Source organism: Vulpes lagopus, chromosome 2 (assembly GCF_018345385.1).
Source record: "Vulpes lagopus strain Blue_001 chromosome 2, ASM1834538v1, whole genome shotgun sequence".
Taxonomy (NCBI): Eukaryota; Metazoa; Chordata; class Mammalia; order Carnivora; family Canidae; genus Vulpes; species Vulpes lagopus.
The window spans coordinates 164679416-164696377 of NC_054825.1; the positions used below are offsets into that span (position 1 = coordinate 164679416).

At 50.9% G+C, this 16962-nt stretch overlaps 2 protein-coding genes across 7 annotated transcripts in view; both read left to right on the plus strand.

Annotated features, from left to right (window-relative positions):
* The window catches only part of LIG1 (DNA ligase 1), a 39949-nt gene extending 34030 nt beyond the window's left edge, over positions 1-5919 (plus strand). For all 6 annotated transcript variants that reach the window (XM_041744724.1, XM_041744728.1, XM_041744727.1 and 3 more), the window contains exons 25-28: positions 1106-1159; positions 1699-1842; positions 3631-3723; positions 3818-5919. In XM_041744724.1, the coding sequence (XP_041600658.1) occupies positions 1106-1159; positions 1699-1842; positions 3631-3723; positions 3818-3898 (372 nt within the window). In that variant the 3' untranslated portion in view covers positions 3899-5919. The remainder of the gene's footprint in view (positions 1-1105; positions 1160-1698; positions 1843-3630; positions 3724-3817) is intronic.
* Positions 5920-7156: 1237 nt separating this feature from the next.
* CABP5 (calcium binding protein 5) lies at positions 7157-16531 on the plus strand. Its single transcript, XM_041745285.1, has 6 exons — positions 7157-7465; positions 8965-8995; positions 9539-9682; positions 10536-10645; positions 13605-13752; positions 16028-16531. Exons 1-6 carry the CDS (start codon positions 7403-7405, stop codon positions 16051-16053), a joined length of 522 nt encoding a protein of 173 aa, XP_041601219.1. The 5' UTR covers positions 7157-7402; the 3' UTR covers positions 16054-16531.
* The last annotated feature ends 431 nt before the right edge of the window (positions 16532-16962 follow it).

Sequence of the window (16962 nt, forward strand, 5' to 3'; positions counted from 1 at the left end):
TTTGGGACATACAAGCCTTGGCGAAACCGTAGGCTCCTCCTGCAAAGGAAAATAATAGTATTTTATGGGAAGAAGGAGGAAGTGAGAGGAGTTGTTTTGAATGAAAGTCTTGGGGGAAAAAAGCAGCTCAGAGGGATGAGGGTTTCTCAGAGGCTGAGTTGCTGGGTTGGTCCCGTTTTCAGATCAAAGTCTTGTCTTTCCCCGGGGGGCCCTGTCATGGATGGTTCTTTCCTGTTGGTGGATTCTTCTTTTGGAGCCTATCACCAAATGTTGGTTTGGGCTCCGTAAGCGACAATCCCTCCTGTAACCGACAGTTAGGGGGACCCTCTCTACTGGCCTCTGACTCTGTTTTAGCGAGGTGGCCCAGAATTTTTCACAGTTGTTTGTGGAAGATGTGCTCTGTTTCCTGAACCAGCTCCCTGTGCTCGTGGCCTGCTGTGTTCTTGAGAGTAAATCAGCACTGCCCACGATGCTTAGCCCAGGTGACCCGTGACAGACGTGGTCTTAACAATTCGCAGAGATCATAGGGCACCAGTCCAGCATCATTTTACACTATTTACCCAGAACGGTTTTCTGTGAAACAGCTTCTGCCCGAGAAGATATTTAAGGCTCTCCATTCAGAAAGGGCTTTCCGGTTGATGTTTATATCCGTGGTTTGAAGATAGCATCTTACTACGTTTGCTGGCAGCGAGGTTTTTTTAGGCTTGACAGTTTGGGTGGGTGAAGGAAAATCTCTGGCATGTGGAGTTTGGAGAGGACATCCTGTTCCAGAGTAGGTGGGACTCAGGGGAGCCCAAGGGAGCGACACCTGGGCCAGGGGGATGGAGCGGAAAGAGCAAGGGCTTCTACGTCAAGCACAGGGCAGCAGGTGGGCCAGGGATGCCCCTGGGAGAGGTGTTACCCCACCCGGGGTCTGCGCCCAGCAACCCTCCCTCTGCCCAGCCCTTCCTCTGTGGTTTCTGTGGCCAGGGTAGGATGGGGGCCTCTGGTATGCACAAATCTGAGTCCTCAGTGGCAGGAGTAGGAGTCGGGGGTGGGGGACGCAAGTGGGGAATACTCAGCCACTGGTTGCACCTCTGACCTGCCCTCCCTGTCCTCCCCGCAGCTTGGAACTGGCTTCAGTGATGAGGAACTGGAGGAGCACTACCAGAGGCTCCAGGTGAGCAGCCTGCCTCTCCACCTCTCGTGGCACACTCTGTGGTGGTGGAGCTGGCTCCAGAGCCCCCGTGTTCAGAGTTCAAGTCTCAGCTCTGCCGGCTGCTACAGCGCCCAGGACTTGGGTCAGGGAGCCTGCCTCCTGCCTCCGCTGCTGGGGGATGCGTTTCAGGGGAGCACTATCGCAGGGGTCCCTGAGTTGGCCCTGAGTGAATCTCCTAGTAATTGGGAGTGTTGCATGGTCACGGGTATTTGGGGGTACGACTCCCTTCCCTGTGTGGTGGTACTTCTATCTCTGTGACATTCTTTGGTTCTCTCTCTCTCTCTCTCCAGGTCTCTGTCTCATTTCTTCCTTTCACCATTGCCCTCATCCCCACCCAAGCTCTTATCTTAAGACATGTCTGTGTTGCCATCTATCCCCTTCCCCATTTTCTTCCCTCTCTCCTCCCTCCCTGACGCCCCAACCCCCAGCCTTGACTTTGAGACCTAAGACCCTCTTTCTTCTTCATGTCCATTGCTGTTCCCCGATGCTGTTCTCTGCAGACCCTGGTGCTGCCCACCCCACGCTCCTATGTCCGGGTCGACGGTGCTGTGGCCCCCGATCACTGGCTGGACCCCAGTGCCGTGTGGGAGGTGAAGTGTGCGGATCTGTCCTTGTCGCCCATCTACCCTGCTGCCCGGGGCCTGGTGAGTAGGCCGGGCAGGGGTAGAAGAAGGGGGAACACCTCAGGCTCCAGGCAGCAGGAGGGACCCAGGGTCGACCTTCCAGATGGGAAATGAGGAGCAGGGGCTCGTGAGGATGACGCCTGTGCTCCGGGCTGATAGTAACTAGGAAAGCTTGAGCTTGCTTTTTATTTGGCTGTCAGATAACAGGGTCAGAGTCTCAATTAAAAAAAAAAAAAGAAAAAAGAAATTCCCCAGGTACAAAAAGTAAACAATCAAATTGTTTCCTTTAATACCCTAAGCTCACATTTGGCCTTCACTGATTTTTGAAAACACAGTTCCTCTGAGTAACAGTTTATGACACTTCCTGCTGAGCAGTGATGCGGGCTGTAGCTCGTCTTTCTGAACCATAATTTGTTTTCATGCTACCACGTTTTAAAATTCCCTGGGCTGGGATGCCTGTCTGGCTCAGCAGTTTAGCGCCTGCCCGGGGTGTGATCCTGGAGTCCCAGGATCGAGTGCCACATCAGGCTCCCTGCATGGAGCCTGCTTCTCCCTCTGCCTGTGTCTGTCCCCACCCCTCATGAATAAATAAATAAAATCTTAAAAAAATAGAATAAAATTCCCTGGGCTGATCACTCTCACCAGTGGTTCAGCCCTCAACGCCAGCCAAAGGGTCAGCAGACGGGGGCGTACACTGCCCCTTGGCCGGTGGTAGGGCAGCTTTCTGCCTTCTCCAGAAGAAATGTGCTTTCTTTGTGATTTCCTACAATCTTTCAAAATCTAGGTAGCATGCACTTTTCTGATTAGCAGTGGACTTCCTTTAAAGGCAGAATTCATATATTCATTTTTTTAAATATTTATTTATTTTAGAGAGAAAAAGAATGAGTACAAAGTGAGAAGGGGCAGAGGGAGAGGGAGAAGCAGACTTGAGTCCTGCACAGGGCTCAGCCTCACAACCCTAAGATCATGGCCTGAGCCAAAACCAAAAGTCAGCTGCTCAACTGCTGGAGCCACCCAGGTGCCCCAGAACTCATATTTTAATTTATTTTTTATTTAAAAATTTTTAAAAAAGTTTTATTTATTCCTGAGGGACACAGAGAGGGGGGCAGAGACATAGGCAGAGGGAGAAGCAGACTCCTTGCAGGGAGCCCGATGTGGGACTCGATCCCAGGACCCCAGGATCATGACCTGAGCCAAAGGCAGACGCTCAACCACTGAGCTCCCCAGTACCCCAGAACTCATATTTTTTCATTGAATTTCTGTCTTGAAATGTCTCAGACTCCACATTAGACATTTAGGGTTCCCTGGAGACAAGTGGCAGGAGCAGCGTTTATGGAGCTTCTGTATGAAGCAGGTGCTGTGCTCACAGGCATGGCACTTGAGTGCACCTTTCCATCCTCACAAAGCACTGAGCCTCCTGAGGCATTAGAGCCTGGGAGCTGAGGTCACTCGCCTGGGGTCATGCAGTTTCTGAGTTGGGAGATGGGATTTGAACCCTGCCATCTGGTTCTCAAATCTGCAATCTGCCTCTGCTGTCCTGCTCCTTGGCCCTGAGAATAGTAACAGAACAACAGCATAGACCACAGCTATGGTACTAGCATTTCTTAAGCACTTATAATGCTCCAGGTATGGTCCTAAGATAGGGCTTTATATCGTATTTAATCTTTACAATCCATTGCTTGGCTCCATTGTATGGGTCAGGAAACTGGAGGGCAGGAGCAGGGAGGAGACCCTGGATGGGGAACTGCTGCCCTGAGTGGCCTGTCGGCTAGACCCCAGGAGGGTCTCTATCATCTCCCCTTCCCCCAGGTGGATGGTGAGAAGGGGATCTCCCTTCGCTTTCCTCGGTTTATCCGCGTCCGTGAAGACAAGAAGCCAGAGGAGGCCACCACCAGTGGCCAGGTGAGGCCTTAGCTTCTTGGTGGTGGATTCTGGAATGAGGGGTGGGAGGCAGACCTGGGGCTTCTAACCGCCCACCCCCACCCACTCTCCTCAGGTGGCCTGCCTGTACATGAAGCAGAGTCAGATTCAGAACCAGCAGGGCGCGGACTTAGACTCTGACTCAGATTTCTACTAGGCTCCCACCCTCCCAGGGGCTGGGTGGTGCAGGGTGGGTGTCCTGTTGGTCAGCAAATCCGGTGTTGCGGTCGTGTGGGTTTTGAGTGTCAGGTGTGTGTGCGTGTGTGAGGGGATGGTTTAAGCTGGGGGTAGGGGGTTTTTGGATCATTTTTTTCAATAAATAAATAATTATTGAACACCCACTGTAGTGCTGGAGTCTGTGCTGGGCTCTGGGGTGACAGCTCCAGTAGCTCCCGCGTGGACGGTGCGTGGCCAGCAGCGTGCTAGAAACTGTCTGACCCAGCACCTTCCCGTAGATTCTCCACAGGTTTGCAGGTGTTCTGCATCCGTGCTGAGCGGCAGGATAGCCACCAGCCACGTGCAGCTGCTGAGCGCTGGAAACATGGCCGTGTTTCATTTCATTTTATTTCATTTTCTTTAATTTTCCTGTAAGCAGCCACATGCGGTTGGTTGGTGGCTGTTGTATGGGCCAGTGGCAGCCGAGACTTGAATGTTAACTCAGGTAACCTGCTTCACAGACACTGGGGGGGCGGGGCGCACAGAACAGGGAGATGGGCACCCAGGCCTGAAGCGGGGGTGCCAGTGCCAGGGTTCTGACCCAGCAGCCTGGCTCCGGGCCCTGTCCTCCTGCGAGATGGTGCAGTGAGTGTGTGAGACCCCCAGCTCTGCCAGCCACGGACTGGGGACCGCGGATTCTGGAGCCTCACCCGTGAGGGCAGCCAGCCACTGGCCGGACCTGGTTTGCTCATCCGTAGATCCTCAGCCCCTTCACAGTGCCTGGCATGTAGTCGGTGCTGTTTTTCCTGATCAAAAAGGGGACCTGGTTGGGCAGCCCTGCCTTCCCACCTTCCTCGACTGGGAATCGATGGTTGGAGCTGGGGCCGCCACCTTGTGACCATGAGGAATAGCCAGCAGATCCAGGGAAAGTAGCCCTTAGATGGTGGCCCCGGGGCCAGCTGCTGCCCAGCAGGCTTCTGGTCGTGGGGGTGGAGCAGAGGTGAGAGAATAGTTATTGGGTGCAACCAAATCCCAGTATGGCTGCACACTGTGAAATGGCCTTTGCTCATCCCAGCTAAAAGAGTTCCTAACCGATACAGCTGTACCAAAGAGGACCGGCAAGGTAACGTGCAGCCATACTTACCAAACTCTCCGTATTTAAGGCGAAATAACGTGTGTGTTACGTGCTGTGTGTCTGGGGGTGCCCATGTCCGTCTGGCTTTGTGTACAGCCCATGGTCCCTTCAGGCATGGAACCCAGTCTTCCTGAGGAAAGCAGGGCCAGGGACATGCTCCTCCTCCCCTCACCCCTGCAGACCCCTGTGAATATACCACCCCCAGAAGCTGTGGCTGCTACAGCCCTCCACCGGGGCTGGGCAGGGATGTCCTCACTCACCAAAGACCCTCACAACAGTCCCACCGGATAGGAATTTTTATTACCCCATTTGACAATGGGGGACACTGAGGCACATAGATGCAAATAACTTTCCCTAGGTCCACTGTCTACTAGATGGAGGGCCAGGATTTGGTCCAGACAGTCCGCAGGAGGCCCTGTGCTGGCAGCGCTGCCCATGGGGAGCCTCACATGCCCCCTCGGGGATGTGGAACATTCCAGTTTCACACCCCACTGGAAGGTGTGGGAGTGACAAGATCCTACTGATGGCTGGCAATGCAGGTGATGAGGGGATGAGCTCAGGGTGGACAGGCGGGCAGCTGGAACATCATCCTCTGGTTGAAATGCTGCTTCTAGAACTTGTTGAGACCCCAGGGCAGACAGTGCTCGGAGCGGAGTCCCGGAAAGCGTGTGCAGAGGAGGGGCAGCAGGGAAGGTGGGCAGCTGGCTTGTTCATGATTGCACGTGAATCAAATATTTAATTTCAGTTTGTCACATCTGATGATGCTCGTTTTAATCACTTGATTAAGGAGATGTCTGCTTGGTGCCCCCATGTAAAGTGACCCCTCTGCAGTCAGTATTTCGTAAGAGGATATTTTGTGCGACACAAATAAATGTTATCCAACTTGGCACAGTTCTGTGTGGACTCCTGCTTTCCCGTGTTCCCATATAACCTGTTGATATTTATTTGGATTCTCAAATTTCTAGGGGAGCTTCTTCAGGGTGACCTCTGGGATCCTTCGCCGTGACCCCACAATTCTGTCCTTGCTTTACTGCCCAAGATGTTTTAGGCTCATCTTAGACTTGCTTGTCGTGCTCCAGACGTGGGAGCAGCCCTCACCCCCAGGACTTGTTCCTTTCAATGGAGAATGGTATTTTAAAAGCCAAGCCCTGGATGCCAGGGGTGTCACAGCTTCTGTGTTCTCTTAGCTCGATGACCTACATACCAGTGTCCCTGCATACCCTGTGACATCTGTGTTTACTGTCACAGCCCTCTGTCTGTCCTGAAACCCACCAGTACAAACCAGTGCCTCTGATTCCCATCCAACACCAGACTCCTCCTTTTCCCCATCTCTGTATCCATGAGAAACTGATTGCCCTTTATTTCTCGTAGATTCCCTGTGTGTAACTCCTCTCTCTTCCTTGCTGCCATCCCGCTCAGCGGGGGCACCCTTCTCACCCTGACCTGTTGTCCACATCCTACACCTTGCTGCCCCTGTGAGTGGACATCCTCGGGACCTGCGTGTAGACACCTCCTCACTGCTCATGCTCGTGTACCCACTTGGCATGTCAGGCTCCCCTCCCATGGCTCATCCTTACTGCCCCAGGCCCAGACACTCGGCCCTGCTGCCCCTCTGTGGGCACCCCCCTCACTCCCACATCCTATTCGAACTCTGGCTCCCTATCCTGATCCCCTCCCAACCCCCAAGGTAGGGACCTTCATGGCCTCCTTGGGCTGTGACTTCACCACAACTTCTCACTTGCCAGCCCCCTCGCTGGCCAGCACAGGTGCCTACCTTGCTCTCTCCCCACCCCACCCCAGATTATTTACGAAGGGAGGAAGAGGTGAGCAGAGGAAGCACAGATACCACCCTCTTAATCGCTATGTGTGCCCCTTCCTGAAGTCAGGCTGTTACTCAGGTTCTTGCGTCCTGCTCGCTGGCACATGCTGACGGCAGCGCCCTGAGGCCAGGGGCAAGGTCCTCTACATGTGCACAGACCCGAAGGCCAGCAGAGGCCCCTCTCGGAGTGAGTACCCAGCAGGCTTGCTGGAACATGAATGAATGGATGCCCTCCGCTCTAATCCCCAGGTTTGAAACTCTTCAGCTCTATTCTGGGGATAATAGGTCAGAGCCTGAAACTGGCTCCCCCTCCACCCCACTCCAGCCATATGGGGAGGCAGGGACAGCTCTGATCCTTTCCCAACCCCAGGAGAGATTTCTGATCCAGCTGTCACAGTTCTTGGACACTGGGACCGAGGGAGAAGCCAAGAGAGGCAGCAAGACTTGGCAAAGGAGCACTACAGAAGATAAGGAGGCTGCACACCAAGGGGGACAGGAAGGAGGGGGAGCCTACTTGAGCCTGCTGCCTGGCACCCCTGCCCTGCCCCTCCATGCAGTTTCCCATGGGCCCCGCCTGCATCTTCCTGAGGAAAGGCATCGCTGAGAAACAGCGGGTGAGGTGGCAGACTGGGGAAGGGTACGGACAGGGCAAAGGGGGCCAGGGTGTGGGGAGAGAAGTGGCATGACAGGTGCAAGGGGCCGGGATAAGGGGCACAGCCTCAGGGGGACTCCTGACCAAGAAGGTTGAACTCCGGGAGCTCAGTGGGCCAGTGAGGTGAGTGAAGGTGAACTCCGGACTCGGACTCGGCAGCAGAAGGGAGAAGGGGAGGAGACCTGCAAATAAAAGGGGAACTGGGATGTCCCTGTCCATCACCTCTCATTTCTCTGGACACCTGTAACCATCACGGTGATGACACAGCTGCCTCTTACTGAGGCACTGCTACGCACCCAGCCCTATGCAAAGGGCTTTGCTTTCCTGCTGTCATTTCATCCTCAGGACCACATTCACGGTTGGCCACACTTGCGTTCCCATTTTACAGATGTGGAAATGGAGGCTCTGAGTCACAAAGCCCCTTGCCTTCTATAGTTACTGAGTGGCAGGGTCCCATCAAGTCTATTTGATTCCAGGGGGCTTCCTTTTCATTGTTGGGCTTTAGGATGAGAGAAAGAGAGAGAGAGACAGATGGGCCTGAGGGGGGAGGGAATCATGAGAAAGAGAAGCTCAGGGGAAGGCTCCAGGAACAAGGGGGAGGCCAGAGGCTGGTGGAGTCCGCAGGTGGTGTGCCTTATACCCAGCCTGACCCTTCAGGTGTGTCTGAGAGCAGTGGTGGCATCAGGGATTAGAAATGCTTAGCTGGTTGAAGAATTGGTCATGCTGGCAGTGAGCATCCTGCCCAGATGCCACCAAACACTGGCCCCCACGCAAACAGCTTCTAACCCTTGGGCGAAAGAATGGCGGGGGGGGCGGTGGGAAAGGAATCAAGAGGGTGTAGTGGAAAGAATTTTGGCTCAGAATTCAAATCAGCCCTCGCTGCACCTGGCCTGCTGCATGACCTCCAGGGAGTGATTTAATGTCTCCCTGCCTTGGCAGCATCTCTGCCACTTAGAGCTGTGTCCCTTAACCTTTACCTCTCTGTTCCTCAGCTTCCTCTTAAGATGAGAGTGCTATGTGGTCCTACCCCCTGGGGTGGATCTGAGGTTTCAGTGAAGTGACTGTGGGCACCGGGCACAGGGTTGGCACTCTGAGCGCATTAGCTGTGATTCTGAGCCTTACTCTCTTGTTCTGAAGAAAGGAGGGGATGGGATGCCAAGACATAGAAGACCCCTTGCTAGCACAATGGCATGGATGTCTGTTCAGGAAAGGCAGAGGGACAGAGATCAAGATCCCGGGATAGGAGAGAGGAAATGGGAAGTGATGAGGAAGAGGGCGGGAAGCACACAGTCAGGGGTGGGAATCGGGAGGCTGGAGAAGGAAGAGGAGGGGAATTAGAGGAGAACTGGGAACAAGGAGGGGTCAGGGAGGGGTTGCCCAGAGGAGGGAGGGATGTGTTTGGAGAAGTAGATATGGGATCCCTGACCCTCTCAAATTCCCTCTCTCTACATTCCTTTCCAGGAAAGACCCCTGGGACAAGATGAGATCGAAGGTAACCCCTGCCCCAAATGCCACCTCATTGTCATCCGCCACTAGGCTGCTCTCCTGTGCATCTCAGTGTAGACCCTTCCCACGAAAGCTTCACATACCTCTCTCTTCCCATTCAGCCATGATTTTGTAGAACTCTCTCACACAGTCACTTGGGAGCCTCCCAAAGTGTTTAGAAGGCACACTCATCCCCAAGCGTCTCAGAGACCCAGGAGTGACAGATGCAAGAGTTTTAAGATGAATCCAAGACTGTTGGTTTTTCTTTTGGAGGTTTTGAAGGTCCCCATAACGTCACCCCAGAATCTGGAGGACCGCAGTGCCATCACTCTGCGGTCTCGCGGATCATTCCTCTTGCACATTTCAATCTTGCTCATTGCAATCTCTGTCCATGTTTCATACATCACTCCTTTTTTAAAATTTTGGTTTTCAAAGATATCTTCTCCTTTGGAGTCTCTAGTCAGTACCTCCCTGATGGTTTCAAGGGATGGCCAGTCTTCCCCATTGACTGTTGCGAGTCCCCTCAAAGTTCTTTTCTCTTAACTTTCAGAGCTCCGGGAAGCATTTCTTGAGTTTGACAAGGACAGAGATGGGTTCATCTCCTGTAAGGATTTAGGGAATCTCATGAGGACGATGGGTTACATGCCCACAGAGATGGAGTTGACTGAACTGGGCCAGCAAATCCGCATGAACTGTGAGGCTGGGCCGGGGAGGACTGCTGGGAGTGGGTGGGGTGGAAGCAGGAGGGATGTGGAGGCTGAGCCACAGGGAAGGAAGAGGGTAGGCACCACTAGGAGTCTGGAAGCAAATAGTTCAGCCTGGACTCGGAGAGGCAGCGTTTGAAGTGGATAAAAGGGTGACTCTTGGAGGCAGATCTGGGTCCAAGTCCTACTTCTATCATGTACTGATTGTGGTGCTTTTGAAAAGTGGAGTCAACTTCCACTCCTGAGTCTCAGTTTTCCCATCTGTCACTTCTTGTGGGATTGGGATGAAGGAGCTGATGCAGGTCAAGGCTTAGCCTCCAGTAAATGGTTATCAATGTAGGTTAGTACCATGACCACTGAGACGCAAAGGTAGAGGGCAAGCTTGGAACCGATCTGCCTCTGGAAACAAACTTGGGATGGGTTCCAGAGCTCATTTTGAGAAGGAAGCTGGGACAAAATCACTCTGGGGTTTTGCTCTAAGGCGTGCCACAGAGTAAACAAGGTTGAACCCAAAGACAGGATTGTGTTTCTATCTGGAAGAGGTTTGGCTTCCACTCAATTCATGCTCCCCCTTCTACAGACCAACAGATGAGCAGAAATCTGAACCAATTAAGAGATTTTTCCCAAGGTCACAGGGACAGCTGGTTACTTTCACCCCATGCACCCGTCCACCCGGGTTCGGATTAGAGGGACCCTGGGCTCCGGGTTGGCTGAGAGGGAAATTTCTCAGATGGCAGAGAGATCAGAGCAGGGCTGCCTCTTAAACCAACCTGGAAGGGTCCAGAGAGGTAGTGGAGGGTTGGTTACATGGACTCTCACTAAACCTGCCTCTTCTGTCTTCAGTGGGTGGCCGTGTAGACTTTGAGGACTTTGTAGAGCTGATGACCCCCAAACTCCTTGAGGAAACGGCGGGGATGATCGGTGTCCAGGAGATGAGAGACGCCTTCAAGGAAGTGAGTTAAGATTTTCATGGTGTTGGGGGTACTTGAAAGAAACACCAGGAGTCTATGATTGGTCTTCCAACATGGAACCTACCCAAACCAAATATTTTGGAAACTAGAATGGGGAATGTCTTCCAAACATTTGCAATGCACGAGGCCCTCTGCAAATACTTTCTAGTTTAATGATCATAAAGAACAATAGGGATAAGCGCCCCTTATCCCCAGTCATGTAGATGAGGACGTTGAGGCTCAGGGAATTTACAAATCTCACCTGAGATCCTGCCATGCCCAGAACACATGGTTAGACCTCTAATCTCTGTGCCTGTAATGGGAAGAAGGAATCCAATAATTTGAGATTCCAGAGGGGAATGTAAAGAGATAATCCAGTTTAACCCACTGTAGAGATACTTAAGAATCTCTTAAGTCTCATACCCAGGGAGGGTGAGGGGCTTGCTGAGATTTGCTTTCATTCCCTAATAAAATGCTTTCTTCAGGGGACGCCTGGGTGGTTCGGTGGGTTAAGCATCCGACTCTTGGTTTTGGCACAGGTCATGATCTCAGGGTCATGGATTGAGCCCCACGTCAGGCTCTACACTCAGCACAGAGTCTGATTGACCTTCTCCCTGTGCCACTCCCCCCACTCACCCTGTCTCTCTCTCAAATAGATAAATAAAATCTTTAAAAATGAAATCAAATAAAATTATTACCTCAGAGCTTTCGGTGCAGGAGGCAAAAATAAAGAGTGGCATAGCCTTTGGAAGGCAAAACTTCGGAGCCGTGCAAACATGGGTCTGAATCCCAGGAAGATGTCCTCCTACCAGCTGTGTGATTTTCCTGTCCCAGCTTCACATAAATATGACCTAGAGCTGCAATCACCCAACAGTACTTCCTGTGATCTCAGAAATATTCTGTCCAAAATGGTAGCCATTGGCCACCTGTGGCTGTCAAGCCCTAGACATACTAGCAGGTATGACTGAGGAACTCGTTTTTTTCATTTTATCTAATTTTGATTTGTTTCAGTTCAATTGTTTATTTAATTGGACATTCAATAGACTATACACTCAATTTGCTTAAATTTAAAAACAAATAACACAATTCAGTTACTGAGAAACATTTCTCCTGGAAAACCTTGAGTATGTGGATCTACCTTTCCACCTACAAATTTTACAAAAGCTACATGCAGATCAAGTATTTCTGATACTATTTGGTGTTTGAATGGAGAGGTACTATCAGATTTTTTAAAAGATTTTATTTATTTATTCATGAGAGACACAGAGAGAGGGGCAGAGACATAGGCAGAGGGAGAAGCAGGCTCCCTGCGGGGAGCCCAATTTGGGATTGAATCTCAGGACCCCAGGATCATGACCTGAGCCAAAGGCAGATGCTCAACCACTGAGCAGCGTAGGTGCCCTATCAGTTGTAAAATACACCTGGATTAAGAGTATCCTTAGCTTAAGCATACATGTGTACTGATTATGTTAAATAATCACACTAAGTATATACTAAGTACTTACCATGGTAGTATTTAAACGTCTTATGAAATCCAGTGTGCATAAAAAAAATATAGCTCATTTATAATTTCTAAAGATTTGAAGTAATCTCCTCACCCAATGTGGGGCTCAAACTCCTGAGATCAAGAGTCAGGTGATCTACCAACCGAGCTGGCCAGGTGCCCTGCTCATTAATAATTGTTAAATTGATTACATTCTGAAATGATAATATTTTGGATATATTGGGTTAAGTAAAATTGATTATTAGAAGTTATCTTGTTCTCTGTATTTAAAAACATGGCTGAACTAGGGGTGGTGGAAGGGGAGGTGGGCGGGGGGGGAGGTGACTGGGTGACGGGCACTGAGGTGGGGCACTTGACGGGATGAGCACTGGGTGTTATTCTATATGTTGGCAAATTGAACACCAATGAAAAATAAATTTATAAAAATGAAAAAATATAATAAAATAAAAATAAAAACATGGCTGACTAAAAAATCTAAAATCAGCCATGGGGTTCATGCTATATTTTTATTGGATGGCACTGCTCTGGGGAAATATTATTCCAGGCTGGGGAAGCAGCAGGTATGGATGCTGGAAGGCAGAAAGCGCATTTGGGGAAGAGCAAGAAGCCCTGAGTTCTTGGAGCATCCTGAGCTGGAGAGAGAGTAGCATGCAAACAACAAGGGCTCAGAGTTGGCAGAGGGAGGACCCAACCTCATAGGAGTTTGCGTGTTGAGGAACGTGTCAGGATTTCATTGAGGGGGATAGGAAGCCACTGGAGTATTTTCAGCAGAGTGGGTGACAGTACCTGATTTCTGTTTTTTTTTTTTTTTTAAGATTTTATTTATTTGAGACAGAGAGAGAGCATAAGCAGGGGTGAGGGCAGAGGGAGAAGGAGAAGCAGACTCCCTGCTGAGCAAAAAGCCCAATGCGAGGCTCGATCCCAGGACCCTGAGATCATGACCTGAGCTGAAAGCAGACGCTTAACCGACTGAGCCACCCAGACACCCCTGATTTCTGTTTTAAATGAACATGAACACAAGGCCCTGATATGTGGACAACGCATGATGGGAGTCAGAGGACCAATTGGGGGGCTGTCATGATAGTCCAGAAAAGAGATGATTGTGGCTTTGGCCAGGTTAGTGTCAGCGTAGCTAGAGAAGGATAGTTAGCTACCCCACCTGCTTGGGGCATAGAACGCAGAGACTTTCTAATAGATTGGTTAAGGGTATGCAGCGTGGAGGTTTGAAAATAGTTCATTAATTCAGCCAGTATTTATCCGGTGTGTCATACTGTGTGGAAGGCACTGTTTGGAGCCTGAGCATGGGGCAGTGAACAAGATAGTGCAGATGACCCACCTTCAGAGAGGGGACACGCCAGTGCACGATGTGTGAAAGCGCTGACCCACAGTAAGTGGTCAGTAACACTGCTCTTGGGATTGTCGTGATCATTGTTGATATCACTCTTCTGCTCCAATCAGTTTGACACCAATGGAGACGGGGAGATCACCCTCGGGGAGCTGCAGCAGGCCATGCAGAGGCTCCTGGGAGAGAAGCTCACGCCCCGCGAGATCTCGGAGGTTGTGCAGGAGGCTGATGTGAACGGAGACGGTACCGTCGACTTTGAAGGTGACATTGTGTGGGGACAGCCACTGCCCATATGACTCTCCCTTTCTACCTGGGTCATTTCAAAGGCTCTGTGTCCCTCACCTCTTCCTGGGACACTATCTAGGAGCTTATTCCTACACATGCTCCCGCAGGGCTCACTCTCCCGTCTCCAGTCCCTGTCCCTTCCCAGTTCACTAGGCACCCTTGTCAGAGAACAGAGGGTCCCATCTGGAGAGTGGACTGCTTAGTAGCTGAGGCTTTGGGGTCAGAGTCTCGAGGCTCAAATTCAGGATCGTCTCTTACTAACTATGCAGCCTTATCCTGGCTGCTTTCTCATGTTTTTTTTTTTTTAAGATTTTTTATTTATTCATGAGAATACACAGAGAGGAGAGAGAGAGGCAGAGACACAGGCAGAGGGAGAAGCAGGCTCCATGCAGGGAGCCTGACGTGGGACTCGATCCCGGGTCTCCAGGATCAGCCCTGGGCTGCAGGCGGCACTAAACCGCTGAGCCACCAGGGCTGCCCTGTTTTCTCATGTTAAGTGTCAGTGTTCATGTCTGCAAAATGGGGCAATATGACATCTTCCTCCCAAAGTTTTAGAGAAAATCCAGAGAACTCATGTACTAAGTGGCAATCCTGACATTGCTTGCATTGGTGTTCCTGCGTGGATCACCCTTGCCTCTTCCTGCTGGGTAAGTCTTAGTTATGCCCCTGGAAGCTGCCCCCTACCTCTTCTCTTGGGCAGGGGCATTCCTCTTCTGCACCTGCACATGCCTCCACTGTAACAAGGAGAGTGACACCACCAGAGCTTATAACCATGATTTGCCTGTTTCCTGCTGAGGCCACAGACCGAACCTCTCATCACCAAACCCCGAGTCCTGGTGCAGAGCTTGTTACATGTGTGTTGAGTGATCAGATGAATGGAAACCATTGTAATCCTGTGTGGATTGGAGTAGAGATGATCTTTGTAGGAGACGGAACAGGGCATGACAGGCTCTAATTGTGACTCTCTGGTTCAGAAACCCCAGCATCCAACTGCTGTCTATAGACAAAAGCTCAATTCTTTTTTTAAGATTGTATTTATTTATTTGAGAAAGAGAGAGACAGAGACAGAGAGATAGAGAGAGAGAGAACGTGAGCAGGGGGAGTGGCAGAGGGAGAGGAAGAAGCAGATTCCCCACTGAGCAGGGAGCTTGATGTGGGACTTGATCCCAGGACCCTGGGATCATGACCTGAGCTGAAGGCAGATACTTAACTGACCGAGCCCCCCAGGCACCCTGACAAAAGATAAATTCTTAGTCCAATATTCAAGTGCATCCATGGTCTGACCTCCACCAACTCCTTACTTCAGCAAGCACTCTGAGTTGCTGGGCTCTGGGACATACTGCTCTGTGTCCTCGAAATCCTGTTCCTTTCTCCCTCGCTTCCCTTCCAGTTCCCATACTTTCCCGTCAGGGCATTCTCAGGTCTTATCCATCCCTCAGGAATGGGAACAGCGCAACCTTTGCCAAGAAGCTTCCCTTCATCTTCAGCTGGGTGTATTAGCTCCAGCTCTGTAGTCCTACTGATGTTTTTCTGTTCCTCTCTCTTCAAAGTAATCACGCAGACTTCATGGCACTGAGCTGTGTTCACCAACTAGGGTGTTGAATCCTGGATGGCAAGTGAGGGATGTTCTCTGAACCATCTTTTCTGTAATTCCCAATAGGGAAACTTGGTAGATATTTATTGCATTACCACAACTTAGTAAATGTTTGCTGGATGCCTGCTGGATCTCACCAGGCTCAGGTGTGCCAGGGGCATCCCTGGAAATCTGGAAGAGACAGGAGGCAGATGCCCAGGCAGAGAAAGGACAGAATGACCTCAAGACCTTGGTGGGGCCCCAAAGTTCATCTGGCGTGGAGTCACAGCAAAGTCAGGTGCACCCTGCTTTATTCCCAAGGTTTACCACTCACCATCCACATGACCTCAGGCCCATTGGTCAACTGCATTGGCCTCTGCTTATCTGTAAAATGATATTTCCTCCTCCAGAATTGGTTGAGAAGATGAAATTAGCTAATCATAGTTATTTAACACCTGATGTGTCTTAAAGCATTATCTTGTTTAACCATCTGAAAGATTACATATGGCATATGGCAGTCCTGTGATTTCCATTTTGGAGATGAAGAAATTGAGATACAGAGGGTCATTGAGAACTTTCCCGAAGATCATCCATGGTTCCTGACACACAGTAAGGGCTTTAAAATGAATGCTGGCTGCTCTTACAAATACGCACCTCACCAGAGACCTTCCTTTGCAGAGTTTGTGAAGATGATGTCTCGCTGAGGAGGTTCTGGAAGTCCCGGTCACCCCACCCCCAGCCAACATGGATCAAGCACTTGCCTTGGACCAAATCCCCTCAGGCCCTTCCAGGAAGAGTGGTGGCTGGCCGCCTTGCAGAGCATGAATTGAGGCTAACCCAAAAATGATCACTTTGCCCAGATGGCGGGGTGGGGTCAGGGGTACCTCTCTAGAATGAGATTAAGAAGGAAGAATCTATGAATGAAAATGAGATTGGGACTAGGGTCAGTCCTGCTCCCCCATTTCCAAAGATTAATGACATCTTTTGACTTCCCATAATCTCCAAAGCCTATGACCTGCCAGAGTCTCTTCCTCAGTGTCCTCGTGGGCTTGACTCCCAAAAAATCCAGCCCATAGTCTGCCCTTCGCCCTTCCTGCTTCAGCTGCTTCCGATCACCTCAGTTTCTCTCAGTTGGAAGAGGGGGGAAAGGCCAATCTTGGGGCTACAGAGTTCCTGATAAGACTGGACTTGGAAAAGGTTAATTAAAGAGGCTTCCAAAGTGAGCTTAGCCCGTTTGGTTGATTTCCTGGAAGCAAGGTCTGTTTTTTCCCTCCCACCTCCTACTTCCTTTTCCTTATGTGAGATACTGAATTAAATCATAAATCTGGATTACCAAGGTTTAGAGCAAGCTGATCCCCAGGGAATTAATCCCCCATAAATTGTCATCATGCAAAGAGAAGGGGGACGGGGAATTCTCAAATTCTCAGCTTAGCTGGGTGGCATGGAAACCATTCCTGGGAACCCCAGCACCCCCCTCCACCCTGCCCCACAATGGTCTGCCCTGGGTGCTCCAGTAGATTGCCTCTGTTAGGTGGGAAGTTGTGCCAGCCCTCACACCCTGACACTGATCTGCACCCTGAAACCAGAGGATCTGTTCCTCTTTACTTCCACCA